The sequence below is a fragment of the Patiria miniata genome, unplaced genomic scaffold, assembly GCF_015706575.1.
Source record: "Patiria miniata isolate m_02_andy unplaced genomic scaffold, ASM1570657v1 HiC_scaffold_12, whole genome shotgun sequence".
NCBI classification, from domain to species: Eukaryota; Metazoa; Echinodermata; class Asteroidea; order Valvatida; family Asterinidae; genus Patiria; species Patiria miniata.
This window is the reverse complement of record NW_024037050.1, coordinates 3,950,351-3,970,063: the sequence shown is the minus strand read 5'-3', so window position 1 is coordinate 3,970,063 and position 19,713 is coordinate 3,950,351. Positions and strand designations below refer to the sequence as shown.

Sequence of the window (19,713 nt, the reverse complement as noted above, 5' to 3'; positions counted from 1 at the left end):
CTGAATGATGATGACTATGAATGCTGGAGGCTGGTTGTATAATCCGCACTATAATTGTTGCCATGTTGCATTTATTTTCATCCTCATCTTCGAACCACCTGATGCTGGCCCCGCTTGCATTCACACACTGTAGTGCAGGAATCGTGTTTATACTTGGGCATCTTTTCAGGGCAAGCATTATGTGACTCAGTTATTTGCTTTCTTCAAGAGTGTAGTTAATACACCTTACTCACGTGTCGACCATATTAAATTGAAAGCGAGGTAAGTTCTTCATTTTAAAACTTGAGAATAGAAATGATAGCAATGAAATAAAGATTGATTACAAATTAATACCAGTCTGTTCTATGAATAATTTAAAACTTGTGATTAATTTTACCTAATGTTTAAGCCACATTAAAAAAAAACAAATTGACTGAGGCTTTGGAGCGCAAAATTGTCTGGCACCATCCCATTCAACGGTTTACAATTTATAAAAATAGATTTATGGAATTTCTATGAAGAACTGCTTCAAAAATTGTGGTTGCTTTTAATTTCATAGTAAGCAAGTATAAGAGAAAAAAATGTGGGGGAGGAGCTCTTGCGGATGCCTTTAACTTGCCCCCACTAGCCTTGATACTTAGTGAGCAGTGTTGGTCGGTAGAGATGAAAGAGACTGCACCAGGTAAGGTAAGGTGCAGAATATTATATACTACCATAACACCTAGAATGCCCGCAGGGAGCAAGAATTACGAAGAGGAGCAGCGTACGGAAAGAGAGCGTTTGTTGTCATTAGAAATTACGTTCGCAGGAAGTCGTGGGTACACACATGTGTTATGAAAGAAGACATTTGCCCATAATGTTTGCTTGGGATAAGAAGCCATAATACATGTTCATATACACGTAAATATCTGAAGGTAGACGTCATTTATTACCTCCGCCAATGAGGTTATGTTTTCACCGGCGTTGGTTTGTGGGTTGGTTGGTTTGTTAGTGTGCCAACCTTGCCATCTTTGTGAACAAAACAGGTCCACACGAAACAGGTTGGGTGAACCTTGTGTGGACTAAGCCAGCCTCCACATAAGGTTTCCCCTCTCTGGAAAACAGGTTTAGAGGAATTTGCGGGTTAGGTTTATCCGTCGAAAAATGACGAAAAATACCCAAGGGAATCATAGAACAACAGTGGGTTGAAAGAGTTTTTACAGTGTGAGTAAAATGATTTTTTTTTTAAAGGTTTTTCTTAATTACACGAAAACGAAGGAATGTTCACTAGGTATGTAACGTAAACATTCGTGTGTTTGTCTGTGTCAGGATAACTCAGAAAGTTCTGGACGGATTTTCATGAAAATGTTTTAGGGGTGGTCCTTGGTACAAGTACAAATCGGTTAGATTTTGGAAGTGATCGGGATCTGCGTGTGGATACGGGATTTTTAAAAGAATTTTTCACCCACATGCACGTAAAACTTTCACCAGATCGCTCTGTGCACAGGTTCGTGTGCGTGGCACTGACCCGATGAGCCTGTATGCCTTGTAGGGTGCACTGAACCAATTCAAGCCCCATTAAAAACAGTGTAAAATCAACAAGGATCAGGGCCAAATAACACGCAAGCCGACATCACTGGGGTTTCTCAAACAAAAATTTGATTATTGTCTTGTACTTCATCTTTTTTTATTTCTTTTCAGTTTTGGGTAGACTAGCCGATTACATTTTTAAATATTCACACCAAAACAAAATCACTTCCCGAAAAGTGATAGTTCCCAAGCCTGCATGTAGCCGTTTTACAAGTGGCATCCTTCCACTTTCTCAGGCAAATAGGACCCATTTTTCAACCGTAATTTTATCAAGCCTGCCCTCAGATGGAAGCCCCAAACCAGGGAGTTGATCCTTGGCTATACACAATTCCACCGTTTTTAAAGCCAAACGGTCTCCGTTTTCAAAAGAAACTGTGGGGTCACTTTTTATGCTAATCAGCTGGCGTAGAAATTCTCACATGAATTAGTTCACGGCAACCTGTAACCCACCTAATCTAACCATACATGTCAATGGACTATAACATTTTATACAATGGGGGAGTAGAAAAGTAGACCAACACAGGAATATACATACAAAATGAATGAGTTTAAGGATGCTTTACATGTGCAATAAAATATGGAAGTCCAATGGATATGCAAGGCTGTATGGGTGTACTAACAATATGGTAAGGAATTGTTCAGCCTTGGAGGAAGTGTGCACTCTCTGAGTGCTTTCTAGCTTTATCCTTGACATCCATTGTAAAAATTCAACGTGTATTTGCGATAAGGCTTATTTCGTTTCGTACGTACACAATGATCGCCAAATTCCTGTTGCCCAAAACTAAAAGAAATTGCACCAAAGCCTCATTTTACGGGCTCTCTTATTGGCTAACAAGCTCCATACAAATAAATCACCTCGTATAATCATGAGTACTCACTTCGTTTGGCAACCTCACATGGGCCTTATTTACGAGTTGGCCATTTTTGTCGAGTTCCTGAATGTAATTCACTAATTGTTAACTGTTGAATGGGATGGCGCCAGACTATTTATGCAGGCATAGTACAGCCTTATTTCAATGTCATTTTTTTTATCTGGCTTTAAACATTATGGAACGTTTAATTACGAATTTGAAATAATTCATTGAAGCAGACTGAAATTAATTAGTAATTAACTTGCTTTCATTTCTCTACACGTGTTCGTAGAATCAAGATTTTACCTCACTCTCAATCCAATATGGCCGACTCATGAATAAGGCCCATAGTCTACGCAGACAATCTGATTGGCTGACGACGAGTGTCAAAATAGTAAATAAGTAGACTCGGTGACGTACAAGAGTATAATGACTACCCTGGCCAGCGAGGATGCGTTTATTATAACATTTTGTGGTGGGTGTAATGTTGAGAAAAGCTCTCAAAATCGGGCGTAAATAAGACACTTTTTACGCAGAAACCAAGAAAAAAAAAATCGCATTTGACTTAATTCTTTACGTACGTCTCCATGACGAAATGATTATATGCGATCATCCGCAGCGCGGAATTCCACATAGAGATTCTCAACAGGGATAATGGATCTGTATCTACACGGATCAACCATTGCCTGGAATCCGCGGCCCTGATTGGCCGATTCCACCTGTACCATCTGCAACACCTGTTCCTCCCAGAGCCCTTAATGCCATTCACCCATCCTGCTCGGTTATCACCATTGCAAAAGCGCCCTCCGGTTCGTGGCAGTCACGTCAGTCGGCGACCCTCGTTTTATGACCCAGCACGCGATCGATAGTACTGATCGGGTTAGGGAAATTCCTCCAAATCTATCAATTCGGGCAAGTTGCTGATGCGTTTGTCCTGGAATATCGTCCATCTAACCCATGCTCTCTGACTGCCTGGCTTGTGACGGAAGCAATACTCAGTGGCAATGACAGTGATTTAATATAGCGGTGTTCCCTAACGTGACGCACTTCGACATTTACCCCGACTTTCCACATCAGTGTTGCTAAACTTCTTTGTTGACAAATTTCAAATTCATTCAGTGAAATACTGGTACTTTTACCTTATTAATGCTTGCTATTTAACCTCTGTGAACAATTTTGGTTTCATGAGATTTAATCCGAAATTTAACAACGGTGGCGTCCGGAAATTAGGCACAAATCGGCTGAGTGTTCCCCAACGTGGCGCACTTGAATAAATTTCGGAAAATTCCAAATTAACATTTAAGAATCTCTGTAAAGTTGATAAATTCTGATAAACAAATATTTTCTCTACTTACATACCTAATTAGAGAAGTTTGTCAGAAAATTATTTTCTATTTCCTTCGGGAAAATCACGCCGATATAAAATTTTCTTCTAACTTTGTAACGGGTAGATAAAATCGTGATTTATGAACGGGAGTGTTTAGAACTTGATAAAATTTAACTTTCTGTGAAATTTCAGTTAAAACTTTTGCTCTAGCTAGACGCTACCACGTTAGGGTACACAACAATACTGAACGCAAATAAGCCATTCATTGTTATTTCCGTTAGTCATAATGCGGAATCCTTGTAAGACTGATGTTAAATCGATGCTAATCGAAAATTCACATGACAAGTTATTCATATTTTTTTGAAGTGTGTTTCGGACATCGATATCGCGTAAAACGCCGCTGCAGTAGTATCCGTCATCTTTCAGGTTCTGATGCAAATACTCCAAATCATTGAAGTCTTTTGACTTAACTCTCAAATTCCTTTTAACATGCTAAGCCTCAGTCCTACTTGTATTTTTCAAAAGGACAAGTAATTCACAAATTTGTTTCTTTTTCGTCACAAAACGAGGCGCAACTCGAAAGTCCTTGAACACGTAATGAGTACTCGAAATACTTTTTTTTTTAATTTTTTAATCACACAGGAGGAAGAGGCTTTTCTGATGTTGAGTCATTAAATAATTGATTGGTATCTCCACCTTGAGTTTATATCTGATTCTAATTGCATCAGGCTGTTAAACTGTCTGAGCTTTCAGGATTCCTTCCCGAAAAAAAAGTTTCCAAAGGTCAATTTTTGTCGAAATGCATTATGTCTATGCTGATTGTTTCTTCGAAATCGAATATTTAGCAGGACCTTAGCGACCAATTCGAATTTTGTGTTTTACGTTGACGCCACTAATTCTCTTCACATGCGCATACACACGAAGAATAAACCAGGCTTAAGATGTATAAGTTAAAATGCCATATTTATGCATGGGACGACCGGACGAGTATTTGCAAATCGGTGAAAGACCGATCGAAGTTAGCCCGGGCAACGCAGCTAACGAAAACACCGGTCATGCCTCGTGCATAAAGCTGGGTGCGTTGCCCCCGTCCCGTTCCTCTTGTAAGCAATTTGCGGGGATTGTATTTCCAACGTGGAGCCAATACTCCGTTGGCAGTACTCATGTCGAGTGCGGCTACTCCAAGTACACCTGATCAATTTTCCACCAAGATTTGGCTTTTAGGTTTTATCTTCCTTTCAGTTATGATTGATAATGGTTCTCCAAATCGCATGTCATTACTGCGCATCACAGTCGAGAGAGTTTTCCTCGAACGTAGCATATTGACTGGGAATTACCTAAACGGAGTTTTGATTCATTTTGGAATCGCCCTTATTTTCTTGATCGAATTTATGGTGAAGGGAACCACCTGTTTCGAAGAGCAAATATTGTTGCAACCTCTCTAGAAAACGGAAACTGATGAGTTATGGTTTCACCGGTAAATTGATATCGGCCATGCAATATTTCCTAGTTTTTTTTTCTCCCCTCAAAAACAATCCACATTATGCAGCTTTTACTGTATAACTCAAATTCCTTCCTTCACAATATCCCCCACAAACACCAAAAAAGATCATAATGAGACACCCTATCGTTAGATTAACATTTCTGGTCACGTTAAAAACAAGTGCGAGTGCGCAATAAGCTGTGGCGAAAAATGCGACGCCGATGCACATATGGAACACCATACTTTTTGGTCCATTTTCGGGACGGACAGACAGACCGTCCGACCGACTGACCGACCGACCAACCACCAAGTGACATGTAGAAGCTTCTGCCAGAGCTTAAAAATCGCACCCCTTCCACCTTTTGGGGACATTTCCTCCTTCTGGATACCGTCCAACCCACTACACAAAATGGCGTCCACCTTATTCGAGGCCTGAAGATGTTGTACAGCGCAAGTGCGAGTGCAGAATAAGCTCTGGCCGTGTTGCAAGAAGTCTTGCATGAAAGTCTAGCATGAAATCGATCACAATGATCCCTGCCAGAACTTACAAATGTAACGCCGAAAAATATGACGCCGAAGGCACATATGGAACACCATACATTTGGCCAATATTCGGGGGACAGACCGACCGACCACCAAGTGACATGTAGAAGCTCCTGCCAGAGCTTAAAAACAGCTTAAATTTAAACATTGCCCGTATAGTTATATTCTGATTTATCTACCAGTTTTTCTTGAATAGGTAAATATTCATATAAGGTCCACGATTTGTATTGTGATCTGCGCTCGTACGCTAATACCAGCGCACATTTGTGTCGGTCCGTGCACTCAGCGCTTCATCAGTACAGTATGTACTCCTAAATTGGCGGGAACGTAATTGCTAAAAGATTGCCTGTCACTAGTCAAGCATCCTGTTGCCATGACGACGCTATTGTTAACTTGGTGCTTTTTACTCGTAATCTTTTCCGGCCTTGGGTGGCTAGCTCCATGAAGCAACGTTTGAGCGTCATGCACGGCGGTGTTGATGTGAGACAAGTGTGATGATTTCTGATTGCCAACACGTGTTCTGATGTGGAAGAATTCCTATACGTGCGGTACTAATTACATGCACACCTGTTAATTGGTGAGATTTTAAATTGACGCAAACAACGCAACGACTAGAAAATGGCAACGAAGGACGAAGTCACCCTGCCCACCCTTGAGGCCCTTGCCTCCAAAGCATCTGCTTCCAACCTTAGGCCCTACGTCCGATTTTTTTTTAAAATTAACTTCTCCACCCACGTTTCCCATTCCCTGCCCAACATCAAAAGCCTTTCTGTAAAGTGACAGATACATGTATGATGTATACTCTGTCAGTGAAAACAGGGAGCAGACGATTTAATGTGAAAATCACTTCAAGTTTGGAGTGATGAACAATCACTGCAGTCGAAACTCGAGTGAAAATGCAATCTGGTCGATGATGATGAATTGCACTCTATTGGGTTTCTAGTTTCATTCAGATGGATTTAAGTTTCACTTCTTTGAATTCGAGAGCATGGCTCTTCGCTTAAGTCCCCGTTTTCACAGCATAAATGTTTATAGTATAAGAGAAAAATAACCAATATGCCTTGGTCTACCTGCGTGTAGTGAATAAAATGAATTATTACCTCCGTAATGGGAGGTAATGTTTTCATCGGTGTTGGTTTGTTGGTTGGTTGGTTTGTTTGTCTGTGAACAGGATAACTCCAAAACTTATGGACGGATTTTCATGAAATAGTTTTTAGGCGTGGTCCTTGGTACAGGATCAAGGAATCTTCGCCATTTTAGACCATGAACCTCTGTGTACAAAACCAGTGACCCTGTATGCCTTATCACCCACGTAATCTAACCACACAGGTCAATAGACTAGAACATTTTATACAATGGGGGAGTGGAGAGGTATACCGATACAGGCATATACATGCAGACTATATAATGTTTGAGTTTAAGAATTTGTTTTATTGAACAACTAACACTGTCTTAGCGGCCAACATTGCTATGTTTCGATAAATTTAGAATATGAGCAATCCTGTTGACATTTTCAATGTGCTATAAAATAGTCCAGTGAATATGCACACTTTTGGGTGTACTGGCAATATGGCGGGGAATTGTTCAGCCTTGGCGGAGGTTTGCGACCTCTAAGAACTTTTTAGTTTAAGATGTTATTTCAATGCTTGTTTGCAAATTGAAAAAAAAGACATAACTTCACTTGAGTATTGGACGGGGGCGTGGTGCCTCGGAAGAGTTAATAATAAATTAAAAGCTTTCTAAATTTTGCGTCTGCACATTCCTGCATGCGCCACTGTATATAACTTCAATGGAAACTCGATGTAGGCCCTACCCGAATTAAGTAAATATATTTATCCCTAAACGTCTTTACCCTGGTTCCAGCCAGAAAGAGCAATTGTTCACTCTTTCGACAACCTTTCGCGCTAAGAAACGCTCACAAACAGTAGACTGTACACACGACTTGTGACACAAACATGTTTCTTTCCCCATAAAAGCAGCAACATAAACTATTCAAAATATGATGATAGCACAGGTAACTTTCCATACGTCAATGCTGTACCTTGGTTAATTCAACAGATGGACCTTTTCATTGAATTGAGCAATTTTGATGCACGTGCAAACCTATTTTAACCGTACTTTTCGATAAGAGCGTCTTCCATTAATTTTGACAGGAAAATGGCAGATATTTTCCCGTCAATTCCTTGTAGCTGGTGTTTTGTTTCTTTTGTAGAAGTTCATTCCCCACCCTCACGGGATTCCTTGCCTGGCTCTGTTTGTTATTTTATCAGCCGTTTGTGTGCTTTTCATAAATATGAAGAGTACTTTATACAATAGTATTATTTTCACTTGGCCTGGAGTTACCTTTATGCATGGGCTTTTCATTCAGGGTATACTGCCCCACACTTGTGTAAATAAAACATCTGACACTTTTCATGCGAGATTTGATTTACCAGTAGAAAACAAAATCTTCGGAAAACATCATTTATTTTCGATGCCGCGAGAAAGGCAATCTTTTGGGGCTGCCTTTGTTTTGTTTCAATGATTCCAGAATGCTATTGGGACGCAAAGCGCGCGGCTAGCAACATTGCCTTTTGCCTTGAAGAGATCTTCGTTGGCTCATAACCTAATAAAGGGCATGCAATATGTATTTGTTTTTAATACTTATTCACATCTAATATATTCATAAGCAAAACGACGATTTGGTCTTTTAACCTTCATTCTTTAAAATGCTGATAAAGCCAGGTTGGAGGGAGTCAGGGCGTAGCGGTACTTTCCTCGCCTTCCACCGCTGTGACCCGGGTTCGAATCCCGCCTGGGCCAATATTTGAATAGGGTTTTCAGACCGTCCCTGATTCCGTTGGGTGGGGGAACCCCTCTGTCACATATCGTGCTGGGTATACATTTGGTGCCTGGGCAAACTTTACGAAGAAAGTAACGTTGTTTAGATTTAGATTCACAATTTGTACAGAAAATGGTAATCCATATCATGCCTAGAGTGAAATCACAGCAACAGCTATACCCCAGGTGCTGGGAAAGAATATTGATCGTCGGGGAAGGTGCACTTTAAAAAAATTCAATTAAAAAGGGCGACCCATAGTTTTAATAAGGCACACGGACATTGATGTTTAAGCAAAGTGTAGTATAGAATTCATTCATTGCTCCTTTGGTGTTTACGCTCCGTTGGTAATGCTATATGGTCGAATAGCAAAACATACATCATGTTGCGACAAAATGCTCGCATTTTAACAAACAAAAAAGGGGGTGGTGTTGAGGTTTTTAAGTTAGATTTTAAGTGAATGCTAATATTTTGTTTGGATTCATCTACACAAGAACCGACTCCTGCCTCATAAATTGAGAAATTATGTCTCCATGTTTTTCTGCTCCCATGATCTTTGCTGAAAAGCAAACCAAGTGTCCTTCATGAATAAATAAATGTGAAATTCGTTGTTTCCACCAGGGTAGGGATCCATATTAAATTCATCATTCACGATGGCCTGCGTCGATACCAGGCGTCTTGGTGGGTTCTTAATAATGCACAGCTGGCTGCCTACATGTCCTCCCGTAACCTGACAACGAGAGAGATGTTTTCACACTCCATTTACGCTGCTGATGCCTCTGGAGAGGAGACTATACGCGTTGGTGTCTATTCAGCATTTCAGCTGGAAAGTAGGCCACGCATGATCATGGGATTCACGTTGAGAAATGCTCTTGTCTGTTTTCGAGATGTAATTATAGTGGATATTGGATGATACTGTTTTGTTTGTAAAGGCTACGGGCTACACGGCCGGAATGAGTGATGATACATTGCCTTCCAATTAACCTTAACATTTATTAAATAAATTTAGTTGTATTTAAAACAACACTTGTACTGACATCCCATGCAAGACGGCCGTCTTTCTGTATATTAAAACTTCTTTGCACGCCAATCTGGCAATATTTTTATATACTGCATCAACATTGGCTCGTAATGCTTGTGGATTTTAATGTACTACAACTAAATCGGATCGTTACGGAGCTTTTAAAGGGACATAGGTGAAAAAAAAAAATTGAAAAAATCATCGTAAGAATGAAAAAAATCTGCGTTCGAACGAAAAAAATCTGCGTTCGAACGAAAAAAATCTGCGTTCGAACGAAAAAAATCTGCGTTCGAACGAAAAAAATCTGCGTTCGAACGAAAAAAATCTGCGTTCGAACGAAAAAAATCTGCGTTCGAACGAAAAAAATCTGCGTTCGAACGAAAAAAATCTGCGTTCGAACGAAAAAAATCTGCGTTCGAACGAAAAAAATCTGCGTTCGAACGAAAAAAATCTGCGTTCGAACGAAAAAAATCTGCGTTCGAACGAAAAAAATCTGCGTTCGAACGAAAAAAAATCTGCGTTCGAACGAAAAAAATCTGCGTTCGAACGAAAAAAAATCTGCGTTCGAACGAAAAAAATCTGCGTTCGAACGAAAAAAATCTGCGTTCGAACGAAAAAAATCTGCGTTCGAACGAAAAAGCTGTTTGCTGTTTGCTGTAAGCTGTTTGCCCTCCCTGTGCTGCCCCACCACTTATGTGGGTGATTTGGTCATGTTTTTTCAGGTCCAACATGCATGACATATGTGCCCAATATAGGTCCGTGGCCCAAGTACAGGAATTTCAATAACTGGTCTTAAAGCAGTCTATGAGCTTTCAAACGGTCTTACTAGGGCTTGCTGTTAGTTGGTCATGACGTTTGACCATTGCAATGAAGTTCTAGCTAATTGTCCTTCTTTTTTTAAGAGTCCCTATCCTGTTACAATACTAGGTACAACCCCCCCCCCCACCCCATCAGTCCCACCCATTATGCTATGCTGAGGCAACACACTTATGAGACATTTTATAAAGTAATTTGCCTTTTTGGTTTCTTTTTATAAAGTGAGGCAAGTTCAAAAAAATAATTAAAAAAGGCTATATAATTATCTTTCAAGTTTTTCAGATAAAAAAATATAACTGGTCGTCATTGTGATTTTCAAAAATTTGTCTATCCACAAATCCTTTACAGTATAAATGTTCATTCCTAATCCTTGTAATAGTTCCAAACTTTAGAAGCGACTGACATGTATATATTGTTTGATCATTTCTGGCTTTCAATAAGCCTATTTTACTAGTCTAACACTTGTACATGTACATGTACTTTCTGCTTCCTCACTTTCAGATACGGGATTCACTAATTAGCTGATTCCTACTCATACTCATAGCAATTGACAAACATGTCGGGCTATTCTGATAGCCATGGCTAGCCCGACATGTTTTTTTGGTGGCCCATGGATAACCAGTTAAATGTGGAGAAACTGTTGCATTTACAAGAGCATGATATGAGTCACATCATGATTGATACGTTTTACATGTTTGGTACAACAGTTTTCAGGGCAAAGAATGTTTTGACCCACAAAAATCACCCACATAAGTGGTGGGCAGCACAGGGAGGGCAAACAGCTTACAGCAAACAGGAAACAGCTTTTTCGTTCGAACGCAGATTTTTTTTTCGTTCGAACGCAGATTTTTTTCGTTCGAACGCAGATTTTTTTCGTTCGAACGCAGATTTTTTTCGTTCGAACGCAGATTTTTTTCGTTCGAACGCAGATTTTTTTTCGTTCGAACGCAGATTTTTTTCGTTCGAACGCAGATTTTTTTCGTTCGAACGCAGATTTTTTTCGTTCGAACGCAGATTTTTTTCGTTCGAACGCAGATTTTTTTCGTTCGAACGCAGATTTTTTTCGTTCGAACGCAGATTTTTTTCGTTCGAACGCAGATTTTTTTCGTTCGAACGCAGATTTTTTTCGTTCGAACGCAGATTTTTTTCATTCTTACGATGATTTTTTCAATTTTATTTTTTCACCTATGTCCCTTTAAAAGCTCCGTAGATCGTCGAATAGCAGTGCCTAAAAATGAAAGTGCCACGGTAGCCGTGAGATGTGCCCAGTCAGGCTTATTAGAAGTACAGACAGTAGCCTATAATACGTTTAATTGAACCATTTCTTATGTTACTTCTATTCATAATCGTTACCCCACAGTTTGACCAGCCCTTCACAGGACCGGTAATCATCTTTAAAGTCAAGGAGTGTGTTTCCTTAGCTGTTGTAAGCGTCTTGCCTGATAGTCTCCTCCAAGGCCCAGCAGGCATCTTCGGGCATCCAAGCTCTCTCAGCCCCCATCACAAGCCCCTCACCTCCCCTCCGCCTCCGCCATGGACCACCTCCGCTCCCTCGGTAGCCAGCTCCGGAGCTCCATTCTGCGCTACGGAGTGCCCATCTACGAGACCAAAGGGGAGGACATAGAGCTGTGTAACTCCGCGGCCAGCGAGACTACTCTTGGGAGTCTACAGCCGAACGGCCACATCACACTGGTGGAAGCGAAGAGCGATGGGGTGCCACCGAGTCAAGATATGCAAAGCGGAGGTACATCAGATTTTCTCTTTTTCTTAAAGAATGAAACTATAGGGATGACCAGATATTTAGAGTAAAAATGACTCTAATGTAAAACTGAAATGCTTTGAAAAGAGCCAGTCTTGTGAAAACTCGATGATAACTTAATCTACATATAGGCCCTTATACAATTTAATTGAAATAATTTCACCGTAAATAGGCGTGTCCCTACTTTTAATCGAATGGACCGAATTCTCCTCGAATAGGCCATAGAGAAATTTTTTACTTTGGAAATATAGAGATTATTATTTTTATTATTGATTTCTGGTAATGAAACCAAGGATTCCTCAAAATAGGCACTGTAGCTCGCGAGCCTGAAGAAACCTGTGTATAGAGAGAGGACAATGAGTTTTAGAGGTGGAAGGAAAATCTCAGAAGATTGGGGAAACCCACGGAATCAGGTAGGGACTGAAAATTCAATCCACATGTGACTAGGGCAGGAATCGAACCCGGGCACAGCGGTGGAAGGCGAGGAAAGAACTGCTGCGCCAACCAGGTACCTGACTCCTCAAACTTAAAGAATATGAACTTAACTTCGCTCGCATGGTTGGTGGTGGAAAACTTACACGCTTGGTTTGGCTAACTGAACAGTAGATTAGGGGATTCAGATGCACATCACATGGTCAGTTTAATATTAGCAAGCTTATCTCTGACGTGAATAATTTCTGATAAACCCTTCAATGAATAGGGAAAGCCACGGTGAGTTTTAAAACTCGAGCAATTCTCAATAATGTTACACAGTTCTCACAGCCCAAAGTATGTTACAGCCCTGTGCAGTATACAAAGATGATTAGCGTAAAAAGTAGTGTCAATTGAATCACGTGAGCTTCACGTTTAATATAAAGTGACTGTTGATTCTTCAAAGAATATATTTTAAATGATATTCATCAATACCTAAGACCAAACCCATTCCTATTGGTCGAGAGCCCGTCACGTGGCCGGTCTTAAACGTTTAATGAAACACCGGCTGGCTGGTCTTAAAGACTTTTCCAGTGTCACATACAATTTGGATCCCATGGGATCTGGTCCCGTTTACCCTTTTATTGGTTGAACGTTCACAATCCACACTAACGCATGCACAATACTACCAATGAGTCACATCGCCCAGTACGTGCCACGTGCGCGCCAATTTCCATATAAGGAGTTGTTTACGACTGCTCGCGAGAGGCGCATACCATAACATGGTTAGAGGGGTGTTTAAAACATGAAGTAAATTGTTGAATAGTATCGTTGAAATGTATATTTTGTTTGGCTTGTTTCGATTCTTTGACTGAAAAAAGTATTTATGAATGGGAGTAAATATGTACTTAGCCGGTATTAAACAAGTCTGTTTAAGACCGGCTGGGGGCCTGGTCGCCAATAATATCCCTCGCCTTTGGCTCGGGCTATTATCAGCGTCCATTCCCCCAGTCGGTCTTAAACGGACTTGTTTAAAACCGGCCAAGCACAATATAACGCCTTCAATGTAGAACCGGTTGGCTGGTAAAGTTTAAAATCCTAGACGAGTTTATCCAGTATGTTTTCAGCATTTATTTGCAATAAAAGTCTAACATTTAGCACTTTCGACCTTTTTTGGACTTTTCAGGGACGAGTTCGGTTTGGCAGGCAGGTTGGAACGTGGGCAACTGTATGCAAGGCATCGGCATGCTGAGCTTGCCGTACATGGTGAGAGAGGGCGGGCTAGCTGCTCTCATTACAATGGCCGTGGTGCTTATCATCGGAAACTACACCAGTAAGGTATTGAAATTTAAGACACCTATTTTCTCGATAATGTATTTTATCAGAGGAAGCCTGTGATTTAACGCCGATGTTACGCCCCAACTGTACCGCCGGTCCCAACTTAAGTTATGACCGTCCCAACTGAAGTGGTGCAGTTGGACTATTCCAAACTAGGCCTATAGTTAGGACTCTGCTACTTCGGATGGCTCCTTGGAGGACGCGCATTTTGCAAACCATGCCATACGTACACGTCGGTCATCACATGTGCTTCAAAGTACCAGAGTAACCAACTTGGATTTAGTTACTTTTTTGGTTTTTTTCATCTTGGATAAAATGGCAAAGAGACACGTTTTTTGATAATTTGTGAAAAGCATGCTGAGTCCAGGACAACTAAGGTTGGGCCGACCAACCTGGAACACTTAAGTTCGGACGGTCCCAACTTCAGTTGGGACCAATTGTATAGGCATAGAGCAAGGAATATGGAATTTTGTCACTACGTAAATGGGAGCCTATCGTGAACGCTTAAAGGTAGCGGACGTCATGTATGTTGCGTTTGAAATAACTCCGAGTGGTTATCGTTTTGAAGATTATGGTTCGTGAAAAAGCCGGCATTATTCCGACTTTACTGCCATAATGCCGGTTGAGACCAGCTCATGCATGCATTTGTGTATGAGTACCGTGAAGTTAAAAGTAAACTTCTTTATTGCTTTGTGAACATAATATTTTGTCTCTCATCTCAGGTTTTAGTGTACTGTCTCTATGAAGATCGTCTGAACCTGGAGTCTGACGGCAAACCCTACCTGGTGCGCGTGCGCAACACGTATGCGGACGTAGCAGACGCCTGTTATAAATCTGGCGGCACCGTCTTGAACGTTATGCAAATTGTTGACGTCATAGCCGTGGCGGCGCTCTACCTGGAGTTGGCGGGCTCGCTCCTCGTGGACACATTCTCCCTGGCGGGACTTTCGAAACTCACGTGGACCGTCCTGTGCGCGGTGTTTTTACTGCCGACCATTTTCTTCAGGAACCTGACCAAGATCTCGTGGCTGAGCTGCATCGCGGTGCTGTCCCTCATCATCATGTTCTTTAGCGTGGTGTGGTATAGCCTCGGCAAGAGCATAGTGTGGGATATCAAAAGTGTACCCGCCTTCAATCTCCAGACATACTCGGTCAGCGCCTCCATCATCCTGTTCAACTTTGGCACCCAGTTCATCATGCCTGGAGTGGAGGATAGCATGAAGAACCGATCCCGTTTCAATCGCATGGTCAACTGCACCTACCTGATCACCGGCGTGTTGAATATCGCCTACGCGCTCTTCGCCTACCTCTCGTTCGGTATGGAGACCAAGGAGTTCATCACGTACAACATGCCCTTGGGACCGCTCCAGGCAGCGGTCAGTATGCTGTTTGTCATCAAGTCCCTCCTATCCTATCCCTTGATGTTGTTTCTGATCGTCAACTCCGTAGATTCCATGAAGCTGTCCTGTTTACCGCCTTGCAGCGGGCCGAACCCCGATCGCATGCCGCCGGTCTGGGCCATGATATTTCGCGCGCTCTTGGTCCTCTTCACGTTGTTGCTGGCCGTGATCATACCACACTTCACGCTGCTGATGGGCGTTACTGGAAGCCTGACCAGCCCCTGGCTTGATTTTATCTTCCCCTGTTTATTCTACCTGAAGTTAAGGAGGAACTCGCTTAAATGCTGGGAGGTTGTCATAAATTATCTCATTATAGGAGTAGGGGTCTTAGGTGGGGTTGTCGGTTTGATTTATTCAATGAAGGCATTAGTTCATGCCTACGCAGAGGATTTCAGCTAGATGAAATTATCATATTAGCTGTAAGTTTTCCAGTCCAATTTTACAACTTTTTCGTTCAATCAAACATAATGTTTATTCAAATTCGCACACTCGGTTCAATTTAGCGAAAGTTGAAAATCAATAAACGAATTGAAACACACACAAAAAGTTGAACGTACACTACTTTGAAAACACTAAAAAAAAAAGGAGATCAAATATTATAACTGCAATTTAGAACCTGACAATCTGACCGACTTCCTTATAAACTTCATGAAATGGAATGCACATTTTGTCCGATTGATTGAACAAGTTGCAAAATTGGTCGGGAAAACCTATATTTTCATAATAGTCAGATTTTTGTTGTGCAATATCATTACATTTTTGTCAGGTAGCATACCGTATTTTATGATCATGTTTATGTGCCAAAGTCCTATATTGTTTGTTCATGCCAATCCTAGGATGCCCTTCTCCATTCACCAGTGAGAGGCTGAATTCGTCATTTTTGTGCGTACGGTATGTAATCATATTTTAAATTGTTCCTATTTTGGTAAATAATCCTATTATCTTGCCGTTGTAAATAATCAGTGAGTAGAGATGGCCGCAAAGAGTTAATAATTTCTATGTATTGCTTTATATTCGAGAGTCATGCTGTTATAGTCTGGTTCCCTGTCCCATTGTCCTTCGGACTTCAAATATTGGTGACAGGTAGCTAGCAGTGAATCCAGAATGCATAAGGAGGCTTTGCTTTCCTCCAAATGTATGCAAGTTATATGCATCACGTGTAGGCCTATAGGTCTGAATTCGGCCTCCCTGATATGAATTCAAAATCAGAACAGTAACGTTTGCGCGCAACCAGTCTATTGCAAAATGGCCATGGGCCACGAATGTGCAATTTCGGAGGTGATGAGCTTCAATTTTTGCTGATGTCAAAAGTGTCTCTGGCAAATATCAATATAGAGAGAGGCATTAGGGGTCTACTGTTCAGTATTTTAAAACCTATGCAGTTGAAATGCTTGAAAGTTGCCTTCATAGAGACACTGGCGATTTCGCCTACTTTTTGTGGTAAGACAAAAGTCAGTTTTTTGATACCATGTGTTAAAGTATCGTCCATGCACAACGCTGAGAAGTGATTCAAAAATAAACAATCGTGCTGCGCGCGCGCAGAGGTTATCCAATCAGTGGCTATAAATGGGAGCTATCTACCGGTCCCATATTTTTAGGGGCCGGCAAACAGTCTAATACTGTAAACTGAAACCCGAGTGAAGTCAACAGAGGGCGCTTTAATTAAGAAACCCCCACAGCTCAGGAATTCAACCAGTTTAATAAGTATAGGTCCACTCAGTTCAGAAATTATGAAACAATGCGTATTGTCCAGTGTGTTTTCTTCAGAGAAATTCGATGTCCAGTGCAGTGTTCTTAAGTTCAATTTATTCACAAGTCACTGTTTACTGTAGCCTGTGTGTATTTCTTGAGGCTTTTAAAATATGATGTGGAGAGTTCGATCATTTTTGTAATTTGAAAAAAAAGAAGTCTTTTAACATAGTTTTCTTTAGAAGATTTATTTAACTAACGTAAGACAAATAGAGGCTATTGATGATAGCAGTTTATCTAAATTATATCTCAATAAAACGTTTAGCTTTGCAGCTGCACATGAGAATTCCCTTGTGATTTATGGGTTAAGGTATCAGTTTACCAAGGACTAGCACTTGTTTTGGGAGGAACTGAAACCCTAGCTACTGCATGGTTTAGGTGTACATTACCTATTTCGCAATAGTTTTGTTGTTTCGATTGTTTGCTTGCCTCATTTCAAAGGTGTATGGGCCACAGAAAATCTAAGAAAATGTTTAAAACCCCGGCGTTTGTTTACTTTTGACGTGGCAGCACTTTTGGCCTTGTCTACAGGCATAATTTCTTCAAGCATCGAATTTTGAACCAAAGTGTCAACAAAAGACTGGTGCCGCATCTGTACGTAACAAGTCATTGTGAGATATCAGGTCCCACGCTAGCTTCAGATGATTGTCATACACCTAGCGTCAGAGGAACGTTTTGAAAAGAAACGTCACATATAATGTGTGGCTGGAATGGCTACTTGAGCTCCTACAGCTCTACACTGAAATTCCGTCGAGCTGTAATTACACAAAAACAGCACATTTTCAAGATCGCATTCTACTTTGATAAACGATCTTTCCAACCGTTGTGACTTCGTAGAAACTACCCGAAATAGGGCTTTCTCTAAAAAGCCTAATTTAGGTCTTTTTTGCAAGGGAGAGGTGGCTCACCTCTAAAGTTGAATTGCGCCTGCTCATAAAAGAGGCGTCTCAGTTGATTTCGCTTGACCCATGCAGTCCCCTATCCATGACGCCCGGCCCTGACCGCTCCGCAAAATATTGTGAAGGAAACGCAGGCGTCACAAAGCATTGCAGGTATAGGCTACATGTAATAGCAATATTGACCTACCCCCCAAAAAAAAAAATTACTAGTATAAAGTTACCTGAAAAGGAATGAGAAAGAAACAGCGACTACTGGAACTGTGCGCTTATCATGATCTGTGCATCAGCAACACCTTCTTTCGCACAAAAACCCTGCCACAATGGCGTCACTCACGATCTAAGCACTGTGGCGCCTGTTTGACCTCGTCAACACTATAAAAACAAACCTCCATCAACAGCGTTCTTATCACACGCAGCTACTACAACACAGACTGCGACTCTGACCACCAGTATGCAGTAAGGACTGTAAGGTCAAACTACGGGTTAAGAAGGTCCATCATCACTCCAAGCCGAAAAAGTCATCCTCGCAACAGGAGTTTGCTTGACAAAGCCCTCCAGTGACAGCACACCTGAAGGGGACGCTGCGACCAAATGGAGCCGCATTAAAGATTCCATCTACAACACGGCAATGGTAGTCGTTGGCAAATGTGAAAGACAACATTATGCAGACTGGTTTGTAGCCCATTTAGAGGTGATGGAACCAGTTATATCCTGTAAAACGAACTGTACTTTTGAAATGTACAAGAACATCCCAGTAAAAACACTTGCAGTCCCAAACCACTACAATGTACTGGCAACAACCGGAAACATCAGGGGAGTGTATGATGGTATCAAGAAAGCCCTGGCGCTCGGCTCATGCATCAAGAGAACTGCCCTGCTCAAGTCTAAATCTTGGGAAACCATTACGGACAAAAAAACAACTGCAAATGGACTGCTGGGTGGAGCATTAGTTTGGACTCTGTTCCAGGCAGACCACTGTCACCAGTACTGCACTGAATGCCACTGATCCCTACCTGTCCTTGAAGAACTGGACGAAGTACCAACAGAATCAGAACTCAGATGGCAGTGAGACATGGACAATTTACACCCAGCAGGCTTCACCTGCTCTGCCTTTGACGTATCCTTGGCATCACGTGCATGGCAAGACCTTGCATCCAAGCCACAAGGTCCTTGAAGAGGCAAACATCCCCAGCATGTACGTCCTCCTTGGTCAGCGACGCCTGCGATGACTTGGTCATCATACGCACCGCATGGATGATGGCAGGATACCTTAAGACGTTCTCTACAACCAGCTTGCTTTTGGCACCCGACCCACTTTTCGCGTGGATCCTCCCTCAAACAAAAGGACCCCGGAATGATACTTATGTGTGTAAAAGACTCAATTCAGACAAAGTGAAAGGACAGATATATCTACAATACACCACAAGTGCATGGGCCAATATCAACGGTTCCTTGCTTGTCCATGTTAAGTGCTCGTGTCGTGGGTGTGGTTGTGGTGTACCGGTACGTGCCTGCCCTGGTAGTACAGTCTGTCTCTTTACACAATCAAATACAACCCCTGGAAGGTCGATATGCACTTCCGCTTGCTTCCCTGGAAACGTACGTGAGCCTGTTATCAGATATACGATTAGTTGGAGAGATAGGCCTAATTCCTTTTGTCGGCTGATTTTTGTTGACCATCACAGACCAAGATATCTCTTGTACCCATCTGAAATGTCCAGGCACAAGTATATGTTGACGTCGCAAGTTG

General features: G+C 41.6%; 1 protein-coding gene across 2 annotated transcripts in view; it reads left to right on the top strand.

The window, feature by feature from the left end:
• Positions 1-17,342, top strand: part of LOC119745701 (vesicular inhibitory amino acid transporter-like) — a 38,250-nt gene extending 20,908 nt beyond the window's left edge. For both annotated transcript variants that reach the window (XM_038222252.1, XM_038222245.1), the window contains exons 3-5: positions 11,768-12,151; positions 13,764-13,915; positions 14,638-17,342. In XM_038222252.1, coding sequence (XP_038078180.1) covers positions 11,941-12,151; positions 13,764-13,915; positions 14,638-15,714 — 1,440 coding nt within the window. In that variant the 5' untranslated portion in view covers positions 11,768-11,940 and the 3' untranslated portion in view covers positions 15,715-17,342. The remainder of the gene's footprint in view (positions 1-11,767; positions 12,152-13,763; positions 13,916-14,637) is intronic.
• The last annotated feature ends 2,371 nt before the right edge of the window (positions 17,343-19,713 follow it).